At 45.7% G+C, this 25,008-nt stretch overlaps 1 protein-coding gene across 1 annotated transcript in view; it reads left to right on the top strand.

Moving 5' to 3' along the window:
• The window catches only part of TNS1 (tensin 1), a 432,414-nt gene that overhangs the window by 266,072 nt on the left and 141,334 nt on the right, over positions 1-25,008 (top strand). The window contains exon 17 of the mRNA XM_015410026.1: positions 6,300-6,416. Within this exon, the coding sequence (XP_015265512.1) occupies positions 6,300-6,416 (117 nt within the window). The remainder of the gene's footprint in view (positions 1-6,299; positions 6,417-25,008) is intronic.

Below are 25,008 nucleotides of genomic sequence, written 5' to 3' on the forward strand. Positions count from 1 at the left end.
CTGCTTGGTATATACCAAGCCAAATAAATACCCGAAAAATACCTTATCGGCATTTTTTTGATATTTATTCAGCTGAATCAAATTCTCTAATCTGATTCAGCTACTGACATGGCTGGCCCGAATAAATAACAGAAAAAGTCAGTGTTTATTCAGGCAGCCATAACTATATTGAAGCAGAGTGAGCTAAACACTTCTGGGTGAGTGCATTGGCCGCTTTGGAGCATTTAATCCCTCCCTTTCACTTAGTGTGCTTGAAACTCAGGAATATTAGGAAAACCGATATTTTTGGGGTGCAATATACCTGAACCCAAATACCACTTTTTTTGTACACACCCCTAGTAGTTAATGCCCCCTCGACAAAAGGTGTGGTCACCTCAGCCTTGAAACAGGCTATGATGCATTGACTTCTAAAGAACCCCAGGAGAACTCAGTAACAATCAACCAGTCTCAAATGTTCCATTCTTAAGCAAGTTGATTGAATGAGTGGTGGCTACACAACTTCAAGCTTTCCTGGATGAAGCAGGTTGTTTGGATTCTTTCCAATCTGGTTTCAGGCCTGGATGTGAGACTGAAACAGTCTTGGTCACCCTGGTGGATGACTGGCACTGGGAGAGAGAGGGAGTTTGACTGTGTTAATTCTGCTGGGCCTCTCAGCAGCTTTTCGATTTTCCATATAATTTTTATTTTATAAGAACACACAAAAAAAACCCAAACAAACAAAACAGACACAAACTTACACAAAATTACATAATGGGATGTTAACATCATTATTTATCTATTTAGGTACCTCATACATATCTAGTTATCTATCCTATTTTAACCTTATAACAAGCTATACTCTTTGCATATCTATGAGTATACATTTCATAATGTCGAGTATTTAACTATTATCTGAGTTTTTTGGTATAATCTTCAGTCAGGAATATTTAAATGTTTAAATACATCTTTCATAATTTCTTCTGATTTAAGCTTTTTTGTCTCAACAGTTTTCCTAGATGTTCCGATGTTTATATTTTAAAGAAATTTTAATGGGTACTAATCAACAGGTTACCATTAGTTGTGCCAATTTTTTTTCAGTAGCCTGTAGAATTCGTAGAGATATTTTATGTACAGATTTTAACTAATTGTTGCCAATAGATCGGACCAATTTTACTTTCTAATGACATTATTGTAAAGCTTTTATTCTTGACTTGTACTGGTTTTTGGCCGAATAAAGAATTGATTGAAGATTCTACTCAGTTACACAGACTCAACATTTTTTTAGCAGTTGTGATCTATTGGGCAATTGGGGAATCAAAAATTTCCCTAACCAATGTCATTTATATAATTTCATCCTCTTCTTCCTTTTCTGGTTTTTTCTCTTCAGTAAAGTCTTAGTTCTGTGTCTTCTTCCCTTGTATGTAAAAAAGCTTTCTTTTGAAGGTAACCATCTGTATTCCATACTTGAAGTAGTTGAAGCTTCTATGAATTCTTTTGCTTCTTCCTTCTGAAATGTTACATCTTTTACAGCTTTCACAGCATTGGACATTTTATCATTTATCGCTTTTTTGGTACTTCTCCTATATACTTTTATGGGTACTTTATCTCTCTTTTTTAGGTGCATAATTCATTCTGTGAGTCAAGACCATTTGGTTGTAATCTTGCTCCATATCTCCAATTTGTTCTTGGAATTACTTCATCTTGATTGTAGTTTCTAATGGCAATATCTCCCTTTTATTCTGCATTGAATCTACAATTTCTTTAATTATCCATATAACAGTGTAAGTAATTGTATCATAGATTATAAGTTTCATTAATGTCTGCTGACCCCCCATGGCTAAAAATATAGCCTCTGACACCTTTTAAGCTCTATCTATGCCAACCAAGAGTATCTCAAAACAGAGAATCACCAAAAATATTTTTTTCAAGACCTGAAAAACAAACCTCACTTAAAATTTATAAAACAATAGCTGTTATAGTCATAATAAAAAGCAACCAAGAAGTTCACAACAGTAAGTCATGGATATTATCAATTGTTTACCTTACAATGCAATACAGTCTGAACACAGTGTACACACTGGGAGGCTTTTGCGAGCTTTTTCGCAGATAAAGTCCGGGGGCTCCGCCACGACCTCCCCGCCACAATTGAGACAGTGAGTGAACTTGAGGCCCCTTGCACGTCTTTGGGGCCGGGTTTAGAATGTTTCAATCTACTCAGTCTGGACGAAGTGGACAGATTGCTCGTCTCTGTGCGCCCAACCACATGCGACCTTGATCCGTGCCCCTCTTGGCTCATTAAAGCGAGTCCTGGGGGGCTGCGAGGCGCTGTTCGAGATATTGTTAACACGTCTCTCTCGGAAGGGCGTTTCCCGATGGCGCTCAAGGACGCGATGGTCCGCCCTCTCTTAAAAAGACCATCCCTTGACCCGGCCGAATTGGCCAACTATCGGCCGGTGTCTAATTTGCCCTATTTGGGCAAATTGATAGAGAGGGCGGTGGTGTTACAGTTACAGGGCTTTCTGGAGGATGCTTCAGTCTTGGATCCCTTCCAGTCCGGCTTCCGCCCAGGTCACGGGACTGAGACGGCTCTGGTCGCCCTGACTGACGATCTCCGGAGACATCTGGATCGGGGTGGTGTGGCAGCACTGGTGTTGTTAGATCTGTCGGCAGCGTTTGACACTGTCGACCACCAGTTGCTGACCCATCGCCTTGCCGACGTGGGGATCCAGGGGCTTGCCCTTCAATGGTTTGCCTCTTTCCTCCAAGGTCGGGGACAAAGGGTGGCTCTCGGGGACCGGCGCTCCCATAGGCACCCCATCGAGTGTGGGGTGCCACAGGGAGCTGTGCTGTCCCCGATGCTATTTAACATCTATATGCGCCCCCTTGCCCAGATTATCCGGAGTTATGGGCTTGGGTGTCACCAATATGCGGATGACACCCAGCTCTATCTGATGCTGGGTGGCCGGTCGGACTCGGGTCCCGATGACTTGTGTCGGGCACTTGAAGCTGTGGCTGGTTGGCTCCGACTGAGTCGATTGAAACTAAACCCGGCAAAGACGGAGGTCCTGGGCTTGAGTCGGACCAGGACAGGAGTGGGGTTCCGACCTTCGATGGGGTGCCTTTGGTGCCTGCGTCTGGGGTTCGGAGTTTGGGAGTTCACCTGGACTCCGCCTTAACGATGGAGGCCCAGGTGGCTGCCACTGTCAAGTCCGCTTTTTTCCATCTCCGGTGGGCTCGCCAGTTGGCCCCCTACCTGGACCGTGATGATCTGGCCACAGTGATCCATGCGACGGTCACCTCGAGGCTAGACCACTGCAACGCTCTCTACATGGGGCTGCCTTTGTCGCAAATCCGGAGGCTGCAACTGGTGCAGAATGCTGCGGCCAGGCTGTTAATGGGTCTCTCTAGAAGGGACCATATTCAGCCTGTGCTGAAAGCGCTGCACTGGTTGCCAATAGCGTACCGGATTCGCTTCAAAGTGCTGGTTCTTACCTATAAAGCCCTATATGGTCTGGGTCCAGCCTACCTGAGGGACCGCCTTTCCCCGTATGTTCCCCCAAGAGCGCTACGGTCGGGGGCCCAAAATCTTCTAACTATACCAGGCCCCAAGGAGGCTAAGCTGGTCGTCACGAGGGCTAGGGCTTTCTCAGTGGCGGCCCCTGCCTGGTGGAATGAGCTCCCGGAGGAGATCCGGGCCCTGCGGGATCTGGTGCAATTCCGCAGGGCCTGTAAGACGGAGCTCTTCCACCAGGCTTTCGATTAGGGGCCGCCGCCCCCCCCCCCCGCTATATATCATCAATGGGGGGGGTGAGGGCCCTAGGAGGCTAGGAGGAACATCTGTGGAACATCTGTTTAACATCTTTTACGCTATGCCTACCAAGGGATGTTTGGTATGTGGTTTGTCCTCTCTGATATCTTAGTATGGACACTGTGTAGTCTGAGCACTTTATTGTCTGATTGGGTTTTTAAATTGTATACTATGTTTTTAAATTGTACTATAGTATCTGATGTTTTTATGAGCAAGTTTTTGCCATGTAAGCCGCCCTGAGCCCTACGGGGGAGGGCGGGATATAAATTTAACAAATAAATAAATAAAAAAATAGTTTCAACAAATAAAGGAAATTATGTTGTAAGGAAGTGAAAAGAGGAAAACAGGTTCAAAATACAGTTCAATTTTTCCTTTTTTCCTTTCTTTTAAGAGGGGGGCAATTTATAATCCTTTCAATGAGATGTAATTATTTATTCCGTATTTGGATTGATTATTTGTAGTCTTTTAAAGAGTCTTCGTATAGTTCCAGATAGTTTGGTTATCGTCCAAAAAATACAGATGTATTCCTGCTTCAGTGCTGTTTAAAATCAAACAAATAAATGTACTTAAAAATTTATATTCCAAAAGTATTTTTATAAACTCAGACAACAGCCTCTTCTTTTCTTCTTTGCCCTGGGAAAAGGTTAAAGACAGTTTTTCCACTAAGTTCCTTTCCTAGCCGGCTGAAGAGGGAAGGACGGGGGGGGGGAGCTTTTCACCCCTCCTTTCCTTGTCTTTTTAAAATTTAAAGGGGCTTGCTTGAAAAATTGATAGAGTCCTTAATATTGTTGCTTGACTGTACTCATTGTGGTGTTCATCATCAATATTATGGATGAGGTTCTCTTTTCTTCCCCTCCGTCAGGTTGTACAAATCTTCACACTCATGGCTGCCATGAGTGTGCTCGATCGAGTCTTGCTGTTAGGGCAATCCTGGACCCTTGCCCACTTGCTGCCGCAAGTATAGGGCCAGGATCAAGCCCTGCTTGGGCTCCCCTTCAAGGAGACCCAATGGAGCCCAGGATCTCCCGGAACTCCGCTGTAGACTCAGCGATATGGCTGCTTCATGGGAGCTCGTCCCGGAGCTGACCATTGCTGCTGCGCCACAGCCCGCTCCCTCCCTCTCAGCAGCTTTTCATACTGTGCTAGAATGGGTTCACTCTGGCCTGTAGGCCCTGTTCCATCTTGCCTTCCAAGGTTTGCCCAGCTTTCCTTTCACTCTCAGGTAGCCTGCTGCCACCACCTGACCTTTGTAAGGAACTGTCCACTGGGAAGGTCAGGACTCCCAGCTTCCATTCCAAGTTCTGAAGCCTTGCCTCTGTGTCTCTCACTGCCTAGCACCTGGTCACCACTGGGACAGTTTACTGCCTTGTGCGCCCTTGGAAGAATAGCTGCTTGCCAATTTTCTGCCTTCCCCCTGGCACCCCTTTTTAAAATAGCGTGTCTGAGATGGTGTAGGTCTATGCGGTACAGAGAACCACTGCCAGCATCAAAGGTTATAAAGTATCTATTAAAAAGAAAATGTGCACAAGCATACTTTTAGCAAAGCACCAGATTGAGCAAGGGACCCAAAAGAAATTGATAAAATGCAAATCCTCTGTCCCTTTCTCTGTACATGCCCTATCAGTTGTTAAGATATTATAACAGGCTTTTTAGCTTAGGAGTTGTAGAGATTTGTAATCTACAGAGCTGTCCTCACCTTGAAGCTTGTTCCAATTCTTTAGGCTAACACATGGTCAATGACTGCCTTCCCAGTGGAGAGTTCTGTGTGCCCTCATAGACTCAGCACACAAGGAAAAAGAGACCTCCTTCCTGCTGCAAGGAGTTTTTATCATATCTGTTTCTCCACCCACTGACAAGGTCACGCCAGGTCAAAGAGGCTTTTCCTGGAGATCTCCAGGACATTTCCTTCTTGGAATCCCTCTAGTATTTCATTCTTCCTAATCTGTGTTCCTTGCTTGGAGAAGGGGGGGGGACTTTACCCACCCATTATCTCTCCTGCTAGCTCCATTAGCATTTGTATGAAGGGGGGGGGGAGGGACAGAGGAGAGAGAGAGAGAGAACTTTTAAAACTCACAGTGGAGATTTGGCTTATTACCAGCCTCTCAGGAAAAATGCATTTCTTCACAGATACCATCAAACATGGTATCCTTCTGGACTGTCTTTCCAGGCTGGAATTGGGAGGCACTGTTTTGTGGAGATTTCAATCCTACCTGGACTGCTAGTCTTGTGTTGCTCCTGCCTCCCTAGTTCCTGCTTCCTTGGGTAGATTCCCTGGCTGTGACCTGACTCAGGCTTGGGTTTGTTCTAGCATGAGTTGTTATTATCTGACAAATTTCTGGATTCTTCATCCTGAATCTCATCATCTGTATCCCAATGGTCCTACTGCTCTTTTATTTCTTCTTTGTTTCCTTTTACGTTTTCCCCCCCCCATCCATTTCTTTTCTTGTTACGTATTTCTTCCTTCAATGGAGGCAGGTTTGTTACTGAAAAGCCTTCTGTCTTTGCTTCAAAGGCATGGAACATCTTGAGAATGGCCCCAGTGTTTCTGTAGACTACAACACCTCAGATCCACTCATCCGCTGGGACTCATATGAAAACTTCAACATACGTCATGAAGACAGCTTGGAGGGTAAGTGACCACCTCTCCCATTGCACATAACCTGGCTTTCAGGTACAGGCACACTTGTATGCCACCAAAACTATTTCAGCTCATTTGAAAACAAGTATTTCCTGTCTATTATAGGGATATGACTAGGATTCCCTGTTTCTCTGGATTGTATACAACACAAGCATCCCCTTGAAATTTGCTGGCTATGTCTGTAGTCCTGCTGCCACTTTGATATAGCAGAAAATGGCTTGTTATCACTCTGTAAGGATGAAGGTGGTGCACTTCCACTAGCAGTGTCTGGATTGTCTGCTAAAGCTCTGTCTCTGAACCATCATTCATTTGTGAAGTGCATCTTTGAGATTGTATGAAAAGCATCATCAGCTGTTAGAAAGGGGATGGGATTCATCCCAATCCTCCTCCTTTCCCCCACCTGGCTCCTCTGCTACCTGAAACCCAGACTGGTCTGTCTTCATTGCCTCCTCCCTGACTTTTAAAGCCCAGGGTAAAGAGGAGGCAGGTCTACCCACAGTCCCCAGCTCTCACAAGAGGGTGAGCCTTCCCACAAGAGCTGGAGAACTGATTGGTTGGTGACTCCTGCTTCATAGTTCACTATTTTAACCCAATAATTGACCTCCTGATCCCTGGACCATGTCTGTGTTGTTGGCCCCTGCCTGAGTAGTCACTGGTGTTCTTGCCATGGCCGGAACACTGCCACCTAGTGAGGCAACCGGCTGCCTCCCCAATGCCTCGGCTGTGTCTCTAGTGGGAGTCGAGTACCCCCAACCCCCAACAAGGTCTTTGTTAAAGAGAAACTCCAAGATAAGCAGAGAAACATAGGCTAAAAATGCACTTGTGCATTTTTTAAGTGTAAAAATGGGTAAGGAAAGATCCTGACATAGTCTAAATGAGTGTAAGCAATAGGGTATCCCACAGCTGAGGTTCAGCATATAATGCAGGGTTTGATCACTTCTACGCAATTTGTATTGACTTGGCGGAACTCTTTGGTATAGTACGATATAAGCTCTGGTAGCACAGAAAGGATTAAAAGCATTCTAAGATAGTAGGTCCATCAGTGGCTATTCAACAAGGACTTGGTGGGATTGGTGGCCTCTTGCCCCAGATCTCCGTGATCCCTGGTCGGTCAGATGCTGGGCATGGATGACTTTGGGTGAATGGCTTACTGTACAAAGACTCTTTATGGTACAATCCTTTGGTACAAACTTTGGACAAAGAACTGAACAAAACACTATCTCTTACCATACACAGTTTTGCTTGTAAACTGCCAAAAATCATACATAAGACTGCATTAGAGCTGGAACAACACTGTTAGGTGAACTGTGATTTGATGCCGTGTTGCCTTCACAGGACTTTTTCACTTCTGAGGCTTCTGTTTGAAATGGTTTGTAACATGAATAGAAACCCACAACCGACCAAAAAATGGGTTGTCCCCTCTCTTGATTTAGATACCACATTAGCAAAGGCTAAATCAGAAACTGTTCCTCATGAGTCACTGGGGATCTGCATGTAGAGTTAGCACAACAGTGATGTACCCCACTGAACCACCAGCCACTGACATGCCGATTCTGTATGCAGAAGGGCTGTCTCACCTTGCAAGTGCATGGATAGGGGGCACTTAAGAGGGATAAGTATTTTATTTGTACTCACTATCACATCTTTTTTTTTTTCCTGTAACATTGACACAATAAGAGGCTCAAAGGGTGCTTTTTAATGTAATGTGTGAAAGCTCCCTTACAAGAAGGGCATGGGTTTGATTTATTAGAAAGCACAGTACAGATTGCCACTTTGAGTCAGAGAGCCCCTTACTTTGATCTCAGTGAGTAGCAGAATGAGTTGGATTGGGGATCATTTAGCGTCCCTCTAGATAACACTTGTGACTACAGCCAAAAAGTTAGTTGTTTGTTTTTGCCTGGAGGCAATATTAGCTGAAGTCAGTCCACCGCACTTGGCAACAGTATTTTATTTGCCTTGGGTTTTCAGTTGCTAAGTCATGGTCACTCCCTGCCCACATGCATAATGAAGACTCTGTCACAGCCAGCCTTTGGGCCAGCACATGAAAAGGAATGGGGAGAGGTAGGGAACAGATGTATTTTCTGGACAGTGAAGGTCACCAGCTGCACGTGGGCCTGGCCTGAGAAACAGATGGCATGAATGAAATAGTTACAAAGTGCCAGAGTGATTTGTAAGAGAGGGCACAGGCAGCAAAGACCTCGATTTTGCTCCAGAGTCTCACCCAGGTTGCAAAGATGTTTCATCTCCCTCTGGAGTAAGTAAGAGTAGTCTAAATGCCAACAGGGCTAGAATGCTGCTGCTGGCCTCCAGCCCCTTGCTTCATAGGCACAGACTGGAAAGGCTGGCATGGAGCAACTTCTGGATGCCTGTCAGAGGGTAGGAAATGTGCACACAGGCCTGGGCATGTGATGGATGTACTGGATACTTGACGTGAGCTTGCCAGCCTTGCTACTAGAACAGGCTGTCTTGATGACCAGTTTCCCAATTTGGTGTTTCCATTTGAATGGATGTAAACAATGTCTCTTCTGCCAAATCCAAGGAGAGGCTTTGCTTACCAGCTAAAAGAACCTCTCCTAGTTCCTGAAACAGAATTTCCCCCCAACAATTGCTGAAAACCATGTGGAGCAAATGGGTAAAATTAAGGGGAAACGGAGAGAAGGCAAGGGGTGGACTGTTCCAGGAATTCTGTTCCCCCTGGGATATGTCTAGAACCAAGGTTCCAGATTCCTCCTCGAGGGTGGGAGAGGTCGATAAAGGGCAGCCACGTCAGCAGCTTCCAGGAGTTTCCTGTTCTAAGCTTCCTCCATGCTTTCCATATAGCTATCATTTGGAATCCCAGGGTATTTTGGAATCTGTAAGCCTCCAAGGGCTGACCGTTTTAACTGGCTCCCACCTTTGCAGCGTGAGGGTGCTGCATTCACTAGTGTCTTGAGGAGGCAGTGGTCAGACTGTGGTTCCAGCACCCATACCAGATGATCTCCCAAAGACTCAGTACAAAAATAATTAAGCGTAAGTCATGACCTTTGTTATGCAGGAGCCAGGCACAACCTTGCATTAACAGAGATTAACAGAGGCCATAGCAGCCATGAAATCCTGCAGTGGAACAGGTGAGGTGCCACTGGTGTGTTGACATCACTCAGAATAATCAATCTAGATGTACCAAGCCTGAGACCAGGGGTCCATTGGGCCCGGAGTGCGCCGGAGCACCGCTCCAGCAGCCCAGGAGCAGGCAGAAATGGCAGTGGCGGCAAGCCCAGCCCTCGCTGCTCGCCATCTCTCTGGAGTTGCGCCCCATAGAATATAATGGAACGATCGTGCCGCCGCCACAGCACGACTCCAGAGAGAAGGGGTTTAAACTTTAAACCCCTTAAGGGTTCTCTTTCCATTATATTCTATGGGCCATAGAATACAATGGAAAGATCTTTAAACTTTAAAGCCCTTGTCTTCGCTCCCCCCCACACACACCTTGGTTAAAACCTCGTCTCTCTTTCCATTATAGTCTATGGCCCTATAGAATATAATGGAAAGAGAGAAGGGGTTTAAAGTTTAAATATGTTTCCATTGTATTCTATGGCCCATAGAATATAATGGAAAGAGAGAAGGGGTTTTAAACGTTAGACCCCTTCTCTCTTCGCTTCTTCCCCCCCCCAGCCCGCCTTGGCAGGCGGGCTGGGGAAGGAGAGGGGAGGCTTTTTAAGATGGCTCCCTCCTTGTCTGAGACCACCTGAGCCAGCTCAGGGGAACTAAGTGGCAGGTAAATAAGTAAAATGACCAATCTGTCCCTGAAACTTAATGTAAGGAACAGGCAATCAATGCCAGCAGTAGTTTTCACTGGGAATCTGAAAGGGGGGAAACTCACGGACTGTGAGAGTCAGCCCACCACACAGGTATGATGAAGGGACTGCATATCCAGGTGGCACTAACGTTATGATTAAAATTAAAACTATTAAAATTAAATTATCAAATACATCCCCTAATCTTCTTCCAACCACTTCTCAGTCATGCAAACCAAATCCATTTTCTCTTCCTCCAGAAACCAAGCAAGGAGTACATTTTTATTCCTCACCAATCTGGTCCCGCACAGTATTAAGAAGCAAAGGCACTCAGGGATCCTTGCACTGAGGCTGTGGTCAGACGGCATGCTTGGAGCCAGTCTGGTGTAGTGGTTAAGTGCGCAGACTCTAATCTGGGAGAACCAGGTTTGATTCCCCACTCCTCCACTTGCACCTGCTGGTTGACCTTGGGCAAGCCATAGTTCTGTCAGAGCTGTTCTTGAAAAAAAGCCATTTCTGTTACAGCTCTCTCAGCCCCACCTACCTCACAGGGTGTCTGTTGTGGGGAGGGGAAGGAAAAGGAGTTTGTAAGCCGCTCTGACACTCCTTTGGGTAGTGAAGGGCAGGGTATAAATCCAAACTCTTCTTTTTCTTCTTCTTCTTATTGTGTTGTGGGCTCACCTCTAAATTTATGTAGGCTTATTTGTTCTGCAGGGATTTGATCAGACATCCCACCATTCATGAACTGCGCTGTGTGCTCACCCCATGGACATTTGTCCAGATCATTGCTGCACGGTAACCATGGATTCAGTGGATGGGCAGTGTTGTTTTTTTTACCTCATCGCTCGTGCATGCACATAAACACTTATTCAAAGTGCTGGGCAGAATTTTTTTTAAATTCACTGTCAGCGCATGTGCATAAATGTGTATTTGAAGCACTGCTCCTTTTTTCAGCCTAGTGATCCCTCTGCCAAGTGCTGTACTCTAAATGGTTCTCATACAGCTAAATTAGAGTAAATCTAAGGTCTCGGTGTGGTGTAGTGGTTAAGTGCGCAGACTCTAATCTGGGAGAACCGGGTTTGATTCCCCACTCCTCCACTTGCACCTGGCTGGATGACCTTGGGCAAGCCGTAGTTCTGATAAGAGCTGTCCTTGAAAAAGAGCAGTTTCTGTCAGAGCTCTCTCAGCCCCACCCACCTCGCAGGGTGTCTGTTGTGGGGAGGGGAAGGAAAAGGAGTTTGTAAGCCACTCTGAGACTCTGTGTGAAGGGCGGGGTATAAATCAAATCTCTTCTTCTTCCTCCATGAAACACCTCTAATGGCAGCCATTCTCTAGTTCTGAAGTCTTCCTGCCCGATGGGTTCTATGAGACGGCTTGGAGTATAGGTCCGGCAGCAGAATCATCACCTTGGTGGGGACTATTTCCACTGCTGTCCCACCCCAATAAACAGGAAAGAGGGTCTCCCGCTGCCCAGTGCCTGGTCACCATGGGGACAGTTTACTGCCTTGTGTACCCTTGGAGGAATAGCCACTTGCCAACTGCCCACCCTTCCCCCTGGTGCTCCCTTTTAAAACAGTGTGCCCAAACCCATGGAGATCTATGTGGTACAGAGAACCACTGCCAGCATCAAAAGTTATAAAGTATTTATTAAAAAAGAAATGTTCACAAGCATACTTTAAGTACAGCACCAGATTGAACAAGGGGTTCAGAAGAAAAGGGTAAAACTCAGTTCATCTGTCCCTCTCTATGTAAATGCCCTATCAGTTGTTGGAATATAAAACAGGCTCCTTAGTTTAGGATGTTATAGATCTCTACAGAGTTATCATTACCTTGAAGCTTCCTTCTGCTTTCTAGGACAGCGCATGATCAAAATGTTACGAGTTCTGCCTGCTCTGATGGACTCCGCATTAAAGAGAGTGAACTTCCTCCTTGCTTCCCTGAGATTTATCACCTCTCTTTTCCCCACCCACTGACCAGGTCAGTCCAGGTCAGAGAAGTATTTCTGGGAATTTCTTCCTGGAAATTTTTCCTGGAGCCTTTCTAGTCTAAAGTCCTCCAAATCTCTGTTCCCTGCTTGGAGAAGGGGGAGAGCTTGTCCCAGCCATTATCTCTCCTGCTACCTCTATTAGGATTTTTAAGAGGTAGCTGAAGTCAGTCTTTGACACTACCTTGGGTCACAGAAGATGGTAAGGGGACTATGTGGTCTGTCTTGACTAAGGTGGCTTAATTCTCACCTATAGGCATACATCATCCTCAGAGAGATGGTAAATTTGAGAGCGTGCTATACCTTTCTTCATTACAACTTTGGATATGGGATTCATATGTGTAGGTAGAAGCTTGTACATGACTCTGAATGTTGGTAATTGTACAGAGGCTGTACTTTAAGGTGGTCATGCCAACGTATTTATTATTTGCTCTTTTCTGTGGTGTACAAGCACATTGGAAGGATGAAAGCTTTAAAGGCAATTTGTGTTTCTGCTGAATTCGCCTCAGGGCAGCAGTGGTGCACAAAGAAGCAGTGTCGGAATTGGTGTTGTTTTTCAGAAGCAGAATTACTGCATTTCTGTAATAGTGCAGAACATGGATTTCCCTGTTGCCAGCAGCTTGGCCACAGGCTATTTACTCTGGGGACTGGGAACGGGTAGCCTTTGGGTGGTACATTATGTGCTAGTCTTGTGTGACTCCAGAGTCATGCAGACTCTGCCCTGTACTGAAAACATTTGTCCAATTAGGCAGATGCAAGCTACTTTGTCTGAGAGTACCTCTCAAAGGTCTTGGGTAGAGGTCTTCCCCAACATCTTCTACCTTTTCCTTAAAGAAGCCAATCATTGAATTTGGGAACCTCTTTATGTGGAGCATGTGCTCTTCTCCGAAGTGGTAGGCTGTCCCCATTCCTTCTGCCATGAGTTCTTTACTCCCCCCCCCCCGGCAGTGGCTAGTTTTCAAAACTGTGACAGTGGAAATAGCGTAAAACATGAGATTTCGTAGCTGAAACTGTACAACGGAGAACTTTATCAATGGAAACCAGAAGGCATGAATTCCAGTGTTAGGGCATTGATGCTCTTTCTTGGGAAGATTATTCCTAACAGAGTAGGGATTGGTTTGTTTGATTGATTTATAGACCACCCTCCCCTGTGTGTCGGGCTCAGGGCGGTGAACACCATATTCAATAAATACATTTGGAATCATTGTAAAGGTCCATCAGTAGCTATTAGCCACAAGGTATAGATAGGAACTCTCAGGCTGAGGCAAGTGATGCACTATATTCTTGATGCTTGAGGGGAGGCTACAGTGGGAGGGCTTCTAGTGTCCTGGCCACACTGCTGGGCCTCCTGATGGCACCTGGTATTTTTGGCCACTGTGTGACAGAGAGTTGGACTAAATGGGCCATTGGCCTGATCCAACATTGGCTTCTCTCATGTTCTTATGACCCCACTGCTTGCTTCTCTCCATTGTGAGAACTGTCCATTTATTCCTATTCTTTACTTCATGTGATTTAACCATGGCCTGATCCAGCATTGGCTTCTCTTACGTTCTTATGTTGTAAAAACAATAAACAAGTTCTGTAACTATTTCAGAGGACCCTTAAAGGACCAATTTATGTCCTTACCCCATGAGGTAAGGCCCCTTCCAACTCTGTTATTCTATGGTTCTGTGAGGGGGGAGGAGAGATGGGGGGAGGCCAGGCTTGATGAAAAACTGTTGCTGTCATCAACCAAATGCCTGGTGGAACATCTCTGTTTTACAGGACCTGCGGAACTGCACTAGATTCCACAGGGCATGGATGTCATTAGGCAAAGAGTTCCACTAGGCTGGTGACGTGGCTAAAAAGGCCCTGACTCTGGTTGAGGACAGCTGGATATCTTTCAGGCCAGGGATCACCAGGAGGTTCTTCTCCCCAGAGCATAATGCTCTTCTGGGGTATACCAGAAGAGGTGGTCCCATAGATACGTTGGCCCCAGGCCATTTAGGGCCTTAAAAGTTAGTACCAAAACCTTGAATCTGATCCAGTATTCAACCTGGAGCCAGTGCAGCTGGCAAAGCACCAGTTGAATGTGTGCTATCAAAGGTGTTCCAGTAAGGACTCAGGCCACTGCATTCTGGACCAGTTGTAGTTTCCAAGTCAGCCTCAAGGGTAGCCCTATGTAGAGCAAGTTACCATAGTCTAACCTGGAGGTGATGGTTGAATAGATTACTGTGGCTAGGTCAGGACAGGAAGGGGGCCAGTTGCCTGATCTGGTACAGCTGAACAAACACCAGTCTAGCAACATTTGTCATCTGGGTCTCCATTGATAAGGAGGCATCCAGAAGCACACCCAGGTTCTTGGTGGATGGTACCGGTGTTAAAGGTACACCGTCAAGAGCCAGGAGTTGGCACCCTAGCCCTGAAAGCCCTTCACCCAGCCACAGAAACTCCATCTTTGATGGATTCCATTTCAGCCATCTCTGTTTCAACCATCAAACCATGGCCTCCAGCTCTTTGGCCAAAATAACTGAGGTGGCATCCTGCTGGCCATCCATCAACAGATACAGCTGGGTATCATCCGCATATTGATGGCAACCCAGCCCGAAGCTCCGCACCAGCTGATGATGGGGGCACATACAGATATTAAACAACATTGGAGAGAGGATTGCTCCCTGAGGGATCCCCATATTCCAAGGAGTGTCGAGGTGACACTTTTTCTCTGCTGCCACCACCTTCTGTCCCTGATCCTGGAGAATACCCTACGAACTCCAACGTCAGCGAGGCGGTGGGTCAACAGATCGTGGTGGACCATGTCGAATACTGCTGTCAGGTCTGACCCACCTCAATCCAGTTGCCTGCAAAGATTATCTGTGAGGGTGACCAGTGCTGTTTCCATCCCATGGCCAAGGCAGAAGCTGGACTGGAATGGGTCTAGGGCCAACATGTCCTCCAGGAAACTCTGGAGCTGTTCCACCATTATTGTCTCAATTACCTTACCCAGAAGCAACAGGTTCGAGAGTGGGCAGTAATTGGCAGGATCCATAGGGTCCAAAGATGGTTTCCTTAAGAGCGGTGTTACCACGGCCTCTTTTAGTCCTCTCGGATAGACCCTTGAACTAAGGGAAAGATTGATAATATTCACCAGGGGGCCCTGTATGCCCTCAGCACTGGCTTTCATGAGTCATGATGGACTTGGGTCTAAGTGCCAGGTGTCATGGGCATGGATGAGGATGAGCTGACAGAGCCTGCAGAAACCACAGCTGGCCCCTCTGAAGCAGCAGAGGAGGATAGCTGGCAAGTGCCTGTAACAGCAGTCTTCACACCTGGCCCAGATAAGAAGGAAGAACTGCAAGCTGAAAGTCCTCCTGACTCACCCCCACGTGTGACTCATTTAAGGGAGCAACTGCGGTAAAACTTAGCAACCAGGTGATGAGAGGTTAGGCTACAGGGGAGATGGTCAGCTAGCCCAGAGTTTTAACAGGAGCCTGGCTGATCGTGCAGCTGGCTAATTGGTAGCAGCATTTAACTCCACATTCTGGGCAGTACTCTGTGGAAGCAACAAGTCAGCTTCATGCTGCTTGCATCCACTTCAGCTTGGTTCTTGCACCTAGACCTTCGGGGGCCCTGGCTTTGGACTTGGCTCTGTGCTCCTGATCTTGGTTTGGCTTTGGACTACGCTTCTGGTTAGTGGTTTTGGACTTGGCTCTGTGTTTCTGGCTCCTGACCCCAGCTTGGCTTTGGACTTATGCACTGTCTTCTTGGCTCCTGACCTTGGCTTGTTCTGGACTCCCTTTGACTGGCACCCCAGCCCGTGACACCAGGTGGTCAGCTTAACAGCACCCAGAATCCTGTCAACATTGGCCCAGGAGAGTTGGCTGAGGTTGTCAAGAACTGAATCCAAAGACAGGCAAGGGGGCCTCCAGTTCACGCACTGTATCAATATTGGCCGGGATGTTGTGGCAAAGTGAAAAGACTTTATCTGCAAAAAAGTTTTCAAAAGTCTCACAGCTAATGGCCAGATTGCTAACATTTGGGTTCCCTGAGTAAGAGAAGTTAAAAACCTAATTGTCCTAAATAATTGTACTGGGCGAGAGCTCGCAGATGTGATGTAGGGTGTATAAAATCCCCTTTTAGCAGTCTTCACTGCCATCTCATAGGTTTTCATGAATGACCTGTAGGATGTTCTCATGGCTTTGTCTCAAGACCGTCGCCAAGCTCGACCGATGCCAAGTTGTCTAAGCAGTATTTCAGTGCAGCCCAGCACAGCTAGTCATGCTCCAGTTTTGTCTTAGGATAACACAATGTATATGAAATTGTCTCTAACTTGTAACTTGTCTCTAACTTGTAACTAACTTAAGTGACTTGTATCTAAATGCCTAAAATTTTGCAGTTTCGAAATCAAAAGCCAATGGGGATCTCGGGTCCTGCTAGTAAAAAGAGCCCAGGGATTATGGCCGCTACCAGTCCAAAGTCTGCATTCTCTAGAAATTGTTAGCCTTTTAAAGAAATAAATTTCACTGTTCTTTTTTCTCTCTGCTGACCATCTTCATTTCACCATTTCCCTGGCAAATGTCTTCATGTCCCTTGCAAGTAGCCATGCCAGGCCTGGACACATGGATGGGACGATGCCAGTGACATATCCCAAGAAAATTCCTTCATGGATGTGATATTGTTTGGTTGGAACTCTGTCCCTTCTGGTTGAGTTCCTGCCTCCCTCACTCCTCCCTAGATGAAGCTATGTTCTGGTATTATGTACCTCCTTAAGGTCTCCATTTGGAATGTCAGCAGCATAATTCATAGTTCCCTCTAAGCTGCGCTAGGGGTTGCTGGTGCACAAAATTTTAGCCGGCAGCACAGAGATTTCTGTTTCAGCCCAATGGAAACAATGGAGCATGGGGGTACTTCCTTCTGGGGCCCATAGAAGTGGACCTCTGAGTCCAATCTTTTTGAAATGGGGGGGGGGTTTGAGAAAAGGCACCGGTAGCTATACTGCAAATTTGGTATCTCTACCTCAACAAACAGCCAGCCCCCCAGAGCCCCAGATACCCCCAGATCAACTCTCCATTATAGCCTACGGGGCCCATATTACACACCCCTATTATGCTTTTCAGTATGATTTGTAAGCTGCCTTGAGTCACAGGGAAAAGTGAGATATAAATATTTGAATACATAAGTAGTTTGGGCAGGTTATGTTATACAGGGTTCTGACAGTGATTGTTCCTCCTCTGTTATACTTGACCTGTAATGCTGATTGTCATATTTCACTTAAAAAAAAACAAAGTAGATTGCAGGAGTGTCCCCCCCCCCCAAGTGCTGGTATGTTTTCTAAGGCTCAGTGCAGGGTGACGGTCCGAGGCCATGTCTAACAACATAGGCCCCGGTCACACGGGCCAGGTAACGTGGGGGGGCGTGGCTTTTCCCGCTGGCGCAATTTAACGCGCCAGAATGCAATCAGACGTGGCAGTGGCAAATCGGGGTTTTGTTTGTTGGTGCGTGTTTCCGGCGAGCGTCAACATGGCAAGAGGAGCGTGCTTGAGCGATCACACGTAGGTATTCCGTCGACGGCCCGTAGCAAAAGGTTTGCTAGTAGACTTTCCCGGGTATTTTTAAACTCCGGATCTTCGGGCGGATGCTACAGGTCGGCGATGGGTGTGCTACGCTTGCCAGATGTGTCCTTGTGATCGCTCCCGTATACTCCGCCCAACATTTGTGCCTCTCCCACGGCAAATCCTCTCTGTGACCGGGGCCATAGTAGACCTAATGTACACCATAGTCAAATGTAGACTCACAACTTTAATGCTGTTAGCTTTTTTTCTTGCTCACCATGTAGAATTTCTGCTCACAACACTGTGGAGCCTAGAGGGGACATTGGGGACACATCCATTCTGCTCCAGTGCAGTCCACATAGGAGTCTGTGAGATATGGGAGCTGTACAAGAAACTGCCTGCTCCGGCAATGAGCCAATAATCCATTAAAAAAAACCTACCCCTTTGTCATTCATTCTCTTCCTTGGAAAGATGAATTTCAGTAGAGCACCCTAGTATATATGCTGCGGAACCCAAATACAACGTAACATGTCAGGGGACCATATAGGGCTTAGTAGCCAACCTGTATTTTCTGCTAGCCAGCTGTATGGTCCAGTTCCACAACAATAACTGTAATATTTTTGTTTCTTTTAGATTTTATGTTTCAGTGTTTTATGCTCCAGTTTTCTATTGAGGTATTACAAGGTATATACTAAGTGGTATGGCAAGCCCTCAGTTCTAATATATTAGCTTTTAGAAGCAAAACACTTTATTAGCCTTTAAACAAATATACCGTGGCACAAGCTTTCATGGACCAGAGCCTGCTTAATCAGATATGTTTAATAATTGACTCACAGGTGCTCACCATGCTAAAAAAAGCTAGTAAAATGTTGTTTTTTATTATTTTTATTAATTTTCAATAACAGACAAAGATACAAACATACATAAAACATAGATATGGGGTACATTATAGATGAATTGTATTTCAAGTGCCTTTTCCATACCAATTTCAATTTAGGACCTTAAAAATTATTATAGTCTTTTTTGCAAACAATTTGTACAGATATAATAGTTGTTCTAGTCTATAAGCTCTTCTATGTAATATTGCTTAGTGTCGTCTTGTTAGAATTATAGTTCTCATACCATATATAAAATCTTGTCCATGTATTTTCAAAAGTATTTTCTGTGTGGTCTTTCAAAAGTAAAGTGAGTTTATCCATTTCAGCTATGCTCCTGCAGAGTGCAGGGGGTTGGACTAGATGATCTGCAAAATCCCTTCCTACTCTAACATTATATTATTTTATGGTTTCCGCTGCTTCGAATGCTTTGTTAATAAATTCTTCATTGCTCTGCATTTCCTGACTCCTCCAATATTTTGCATACAGAATTCTGGCAGATGTGGTCAAATACAATATAAAATAGGAATCGTATCTTTTACAATTTTCTGGCAAAATATTCAAGAGAACTATTTCAGGGGTAAAGGGTAGGTGACATCTATATATCTAATAGCCAAGTTGCCACCGGAGTGCGGATCGCTAAATCAGCGCTCCGGGGGCACTTGGGGGGGAGGGGGAGGTTTGTGCACACGTGGGCCAGTCCCCACGTGTGCACAAAAATGCTAAAAGTAGAAAAATTTTTTGGGGGGATGTTTAAATCCCCCTGAAAGTGCAAGAGCGTTCCATGTGCATGCGCACGGAATGCTCTGTAGCTGACCTCGCCGCCGCCGCGCCGCCTCCTCCTCGGAGCCAGGCGGGCGGGGGGAGGACCAGCCTCACCGCCGCCAAGCCCGGCAAAGGGGGGGAAGGACCGGCCTCTCCGCCTCCGCCACGGAGCCGGGCGGGCGGGGGAAGGACCAGCCTCGCCGCCGCTGCCGCCGAGCCCGGCAAAGGGGGGGGAAGGATCGGCCTCTCCGCCGCCGCCTCCACCTCGTCTTGTTTTAATATATTTTGCAATTCTCCATGAACCCATGCCCAATATTTTTTGCTCTTTCGCATAACCACCACATGTGATAGAAAGATCCCATTTTATTTTGACATTTCCAACATTTATCTGAGCATTTTGGATCAAATTTGGCTAATTTCTCAAAACAAATATACCGTGGCACAAGCTTTCATGGACCAGAGCCTGCTTAATCAGAGATGTTTAATAATTGACTCACAAGGGCTCACCATGCTAAAAAAGCTAGTAAAATTTTCTTTCTGTCAAATGCTCTGGCTGCAGACAAATGCAGAGTTTTGATGTGAACTACAAAATGTAACATGTAATGAATGTAGTATGTAAGTGCTATAGACAGCCGATGTTTTGTTTACTCATTGTTCTTTATTTATTGGGCTAGTAACCTGTCCCACTTTATGAAGACATGGGAAATATAATGATATTTAAAGGTTTTCTGGAGGGGAAGGCATGCTGTAATATTTCTGGGTTCACAGATAAAGATCGTGAAATGAAGAATGGCTTAAAACAACTCCAGTATCAAGGACAACTAAAGCATCTTTTACAGTAGTCTCTGAGCCTTGTTCTAGAACAGACTATGGGTCATATATTTTAGAAGTAGGAAATAGCAAGAGTCCAGTAGCACCTTAAGCACTAACAAAATGTGTGGCGGGGTATGTACTTTCATGAGTTACTGCTCACTTCTTCAGATATATTTTAGAATAAGTCTACAAAGTTCTAATTCCTACAGATGTATTGGCATCTTATAGCAAAATAACAAATATTCCAGTGTTACCATAAAGATTAACAATCATATTGCACTATCAGCATTTATGGGCTTGGGTCCAGTGAAGTGTTTCAGTGGGCAGAAATATTTCTGCCCATGGATCATGACTTCCTTACCTTCCCCCTCCTGAAGCAGCCGCAAATGCTCTCTGAAACACTGCTCCTGTGATAGCAGGAAGGATGTGAGAAAGTCACAGTGTTGGTAGAGCTCCACAGAACAGAAGTGTTCTGCTGGATGCAAGCCATGGATCTGAGCCCCACTTTATTACTTAATGTATTTGAAGAAGTCTTCAGAAGCTGATGTCACAGTAAAATAATTAAGGTATCAGATTAATTAAGGTATCTCCTGATTTTGTACATTTTACAGTGCAATCCTGTACAAAGTTAATCCAGTTTAAGCCTCCATTCCTGAGGATTGGAAGGTAGCTAATGTCACTCCCATCTTTAAAAAGGGTTCCAGAGGAGATCCGGGAAGTTACAGGCCAGTCAGTCTGACGTCGATACCAGGTAAATTGGTGGAAACCATTATTAAGGAAAGAATTAGTAGGCACATAGATGAACAAAACCTATTGAGGCAGTCTCAGCATGGGTTCTGTAAGGGAAGATCTTGTCTCACTAACCTGTTAGTGTTCTTTGAGGGGGTGAACAAACATGTGGACAAGGGGGATCCAATAGAAATTGTTTACCTTGACTTCCAGAAAGCTTTTGATAAAGTTCCTCATCAAAGGCTCCTAAGTAAGCTCAATAGTCACGGGATAAAAGGACAAGTCCTTTTATGGATCAAAAACTGGCTAATTAATAGAAAACAGAGAGTGAGTATAAATGGGCAATTTTCTCAGTGAAGGGTGGTAAGCAGTGGGGTGCCACAAGGATCAGTACTTGGTCCACTGCTTTTTAACTTGTTCATTAATGATTTGGAGTTGGGAGTAAGCAGTGAAGTGGCTAAATTTGCGGATGATATGAAGTTGTTCAGGGTGGTGAAAACCAGTGAAGATTGTGAGGCACTCCAAAGGGATCTGTCAAGGATGGGCAAGTGGGCGTCAACATGGCAAATGGGGTTCAGTGTGGCCAAGTGCAAGGTGATGCACATTGGAGCCAAAAATCCTAAATATAAATACACATTGATGGGGTCTGAACTGGCAGAGACTGAGCAAGAGAGAGATCTTGGAGTTGTAGTGGATAACTCACTGAAAATGTCGAGACAGTGTGTGACTGCAATAAAGAAGGCCAATGCTATGCTGGGGATTATTAGGAAGGGTATTGAAAACAGATCAGCCAATATAATAATGCCCCTATATAAATCAATGGTGAGACCTCATTTGGAATACTGTGTGCAGTTCTGGGCACCACACCTTAAAAAAGATATTATAGCTTTGGAAAAAGTGCAGAAAAGGGCAACTCAAAGAGGTATTTTTCTCCCTTTCTCACAATATAAGAACTCGTGGGCACTCCATGAAATTGCTGAGTGGTCGGGTTAGAACGGATAAAAGGAAGTGATTAACACTTGGAATTCACTGCCACAGGAAGTGGTGGCGGCTAGAAGCATGGACGGCTTCAAAAGGGAATTAGATAGGCATATGGAGCAGTGGTCCATCAGTGGCTATTAGCCACAAGGTATAGATAGGGGCTCTGGGGCAAGTGATGCTCTGTCTTCTTGGTGCTTGGGGGGGGGATCAACAGTGGGAGGGCTTCTAATGTCCGGCCCCACTGGTGGACCTCCTGATGGCACCTGGTATTTCTGGCCACTGTGTGACACAGAGTGTTGGACTGGATGGGCCTTTGGCCTGATCCAACATTGGCGTCTCTTATGTTCTTAAGCCCACTGAAGTAAATTGATTGAGAACTGAGTAATGCTTTGTGGATTTACCCCGACCCTGACCTGACCTGGGTAGCCCAGGGTAGCCCAATCGAGTCAGATCCCAGAAGCTAAGCAGGGTCAGTCCTGGTTAGTACTTGGATGGGAGACCACCAAGTAAGTCCAGGGTTGCTACACAGAGGCAGGCAACGGCAAACCACCTCTGCTCCTCTCTTGCCTTGAAAATGTTATGAGGCTGCCACAGGTTGGCTGTGCCTTGGTGGCAAAGGGGGGGGAAATCCTGTATAGGATCCCACTGTTTAAAACACATTAAAAAGTTGTCCATCTAAACTGAATAAAGCCTAACAGTGAATTATTGAAACGTCATTCCTGTAGTAGCTTGATGGTGGCCCTGTTCACACATGGAATTTGCTACAGGAGAGGCACGGATGTTGGGCGGAGTATAAAGCCACGATCACGACGACACATCTGGTAAGCGTAGCACACCCATCGCCGACCCGTAGCATCCACCCGAAGATCCAGAGTTTTAAAATACCTGGGAAAGCCTACTAGCAAATGGTTTGCTACGGGCCGTCGACAGAATGCCTACGTGCGATCGCTCAAGCACGCTCCTCTCGCCGTGTTGATGCATGCCGACAAACAAAACCCCATTTTGCCGCCGCATCATCTGATCCTGTTCTGGCGCGTTAAATTGTGCCAGCGCAAAAAGCCATGCCTCCCCCCCCCGCGTTATCTGGCCCGTGTGACCGGGCCCAGTGTTTACCAGAAGCCAGCAACTAGTTCTGTGATTGCCCAGACCTAGCCACCAGGCCAGCTGCAGTCCACGCTTTGACATATTTGCAGTGTACTGCAAAAACAGCTCTGGAGTTTGGCCTTCGGGAAAAATAAATTAAGTGAGGAGAAAAACGTAATGGAAAGGGTGGTGAACTGAGATCCGTGAATGCTTGCTCCGTCTCAGGAAGAGTGCAAAGGCCCTGTGCAGGTGCAACAGTTTGGCAGGGCTGTCTGAGAGCTTCCACCTGGTTTCCCTGAAATGTTGGATTAGCAGCCTGAAGGATGTATCTTTGCTATCCTCATGACAGGCTGCCAGGAGCAATCCTTCCTGTCACTCTCTAATTACCCACTGGCCTTCTGCCAGCAAACATTCCTAAGAGCTTGCTGCTAGGCCGGTGATGTCGCAGTTTCTTAACGTGTTTGTGTGTCTGAGGTATTGCTTTTCTGTGTCTGGAGCATGAACTACGATGAGGGTGAGCATGCATCCATTCGTTCATGCCCAGAGTGAGATGACACTGCTACCGTTTTAACTTATATTTAACTCCAACTCCCTGCTGAGTGCAGTGAAGCTCAAATGGCTAATAAATATTGATACTAATAATTCAAGCCTTCCTACCGTCCTGGCACTTTAAGAAGTATTAATTTTCATTTAAGACACTGCTGTTTATAGGTTAATGCATTGGTTTAGTTGCTAGCTGACTCTGACTGACAGGTTCACATTGCCACCCTAAACAGAGTCCTTCTGTCCATTGATTGAGGGAGCGTTGGCTCAAGTGGTTAAGATGCTGAACTGAAGACCGGAAGGTTGGTAGCTCAGCAGTTCGAGACCCGAGTGCCGCATGATGGAGTGAGCTCCCGTCTCTGGTCCCATCTCCTGCCAACCTAGCAGCTCGAAAGCAAGGAATTGCAAGTAGATAAATAGGGACCGCTTTGGTGGGAAGGTAACAGCGTTCCGTGTGCCTCGGCATGTAGTCATGCCGGCCACATGACCACAGAAACGTCTTCGGACAGCGCTGGCTCTTCGGCTTTGAAATGGAGATGAGCACTGCAACCCTAGAGTCGGATTCAACTGTCTTTCAAGCAAGGGAAACCTTGACCTTTACCCTAAGTCCACTGAAGTCAGTATGAGTAGGAGGATGTAACTCTGCTTAGGATGACATTGTGAGACTTGGATTTCCCCCCTCAAATAACTTGCCAAATGCTCAATGAAATCCCACAAGTTACCAAAATATATAATGGGGGAGAATAATTGTCTGAGAGAGAGAGAGGGAAAGAGATCAGCGGTTTCGTGGCGGAATCAGGAGGATGAAGTAAATTAACCAATTGAGGCCCTCTTTCCTCTTCCTGCCCTCCATGCAAATGTATGCTAATCAAGCTGAAGTAGATGGTGTTTCACTTGATTCTTGTGAAACCATGGTCCTACTATGTGAGGAAGGGTGGTCCAGCTTCCTTGCCTAGAATTGTGAAAGTCTAATTTTAGTGTGTTATGTTCCCTCTAAGCTCTAGAGTTGCGAGCAAAAATTATCTACCTTGTGAGTGGAAAAACTAGTAGCATTAAAGTTGTGAGCGGGTCTGCATTTGACTATCATTTAAATTAGTCTTTTAGAAGATTATTTCCATAACCTTGTAAAAATCTCAGCATGAATTCTTTCAAAGTCTATTTTATATATTTATATAAAATATATTCATATATTTTACTAGGAATAAGGCCCATTGTGGAAATAAATACAATGCGCGCTAGAAAGAGGCTCTGGGAGAGTGCCAAGGTCGTGGGCACTCAGAATCAATTTGCCATGGCAACCTCAGCAGGGTATAAGGACACAGAGTCCACCATTTTCTTCAGGGGAATGGATCAATGCCATCTGGAGAGCAGATGTAATTCTGAGTGATCGCCAGGCCCCACCTGGAGATTGGCAACAGTGGTTTCCCATTACAGAATGGCTGGTGTGGAGGGGAGAGTCTATGGCACTGTACCTGTCTGAGGTCCCATCGTTTCTCAAACCTCACCCTT

The sequence above is a fragment of the Gekko japonicus genome, unplaced genomic scaffold (genome assembly GCF_001447785.1).
Source record: "Gekko japonicus isolate JY-2015 unplaced genomic scaffold, Gekko_japonicus_V1.1 scaffold219, whole genome shotgun sequence".
Lineage (NCBI taxonomy): Eukaryota > Metazoa > Chordata > Lepidosauria > Squamata > Gekkonidae > Gekko > Gekko japonicus.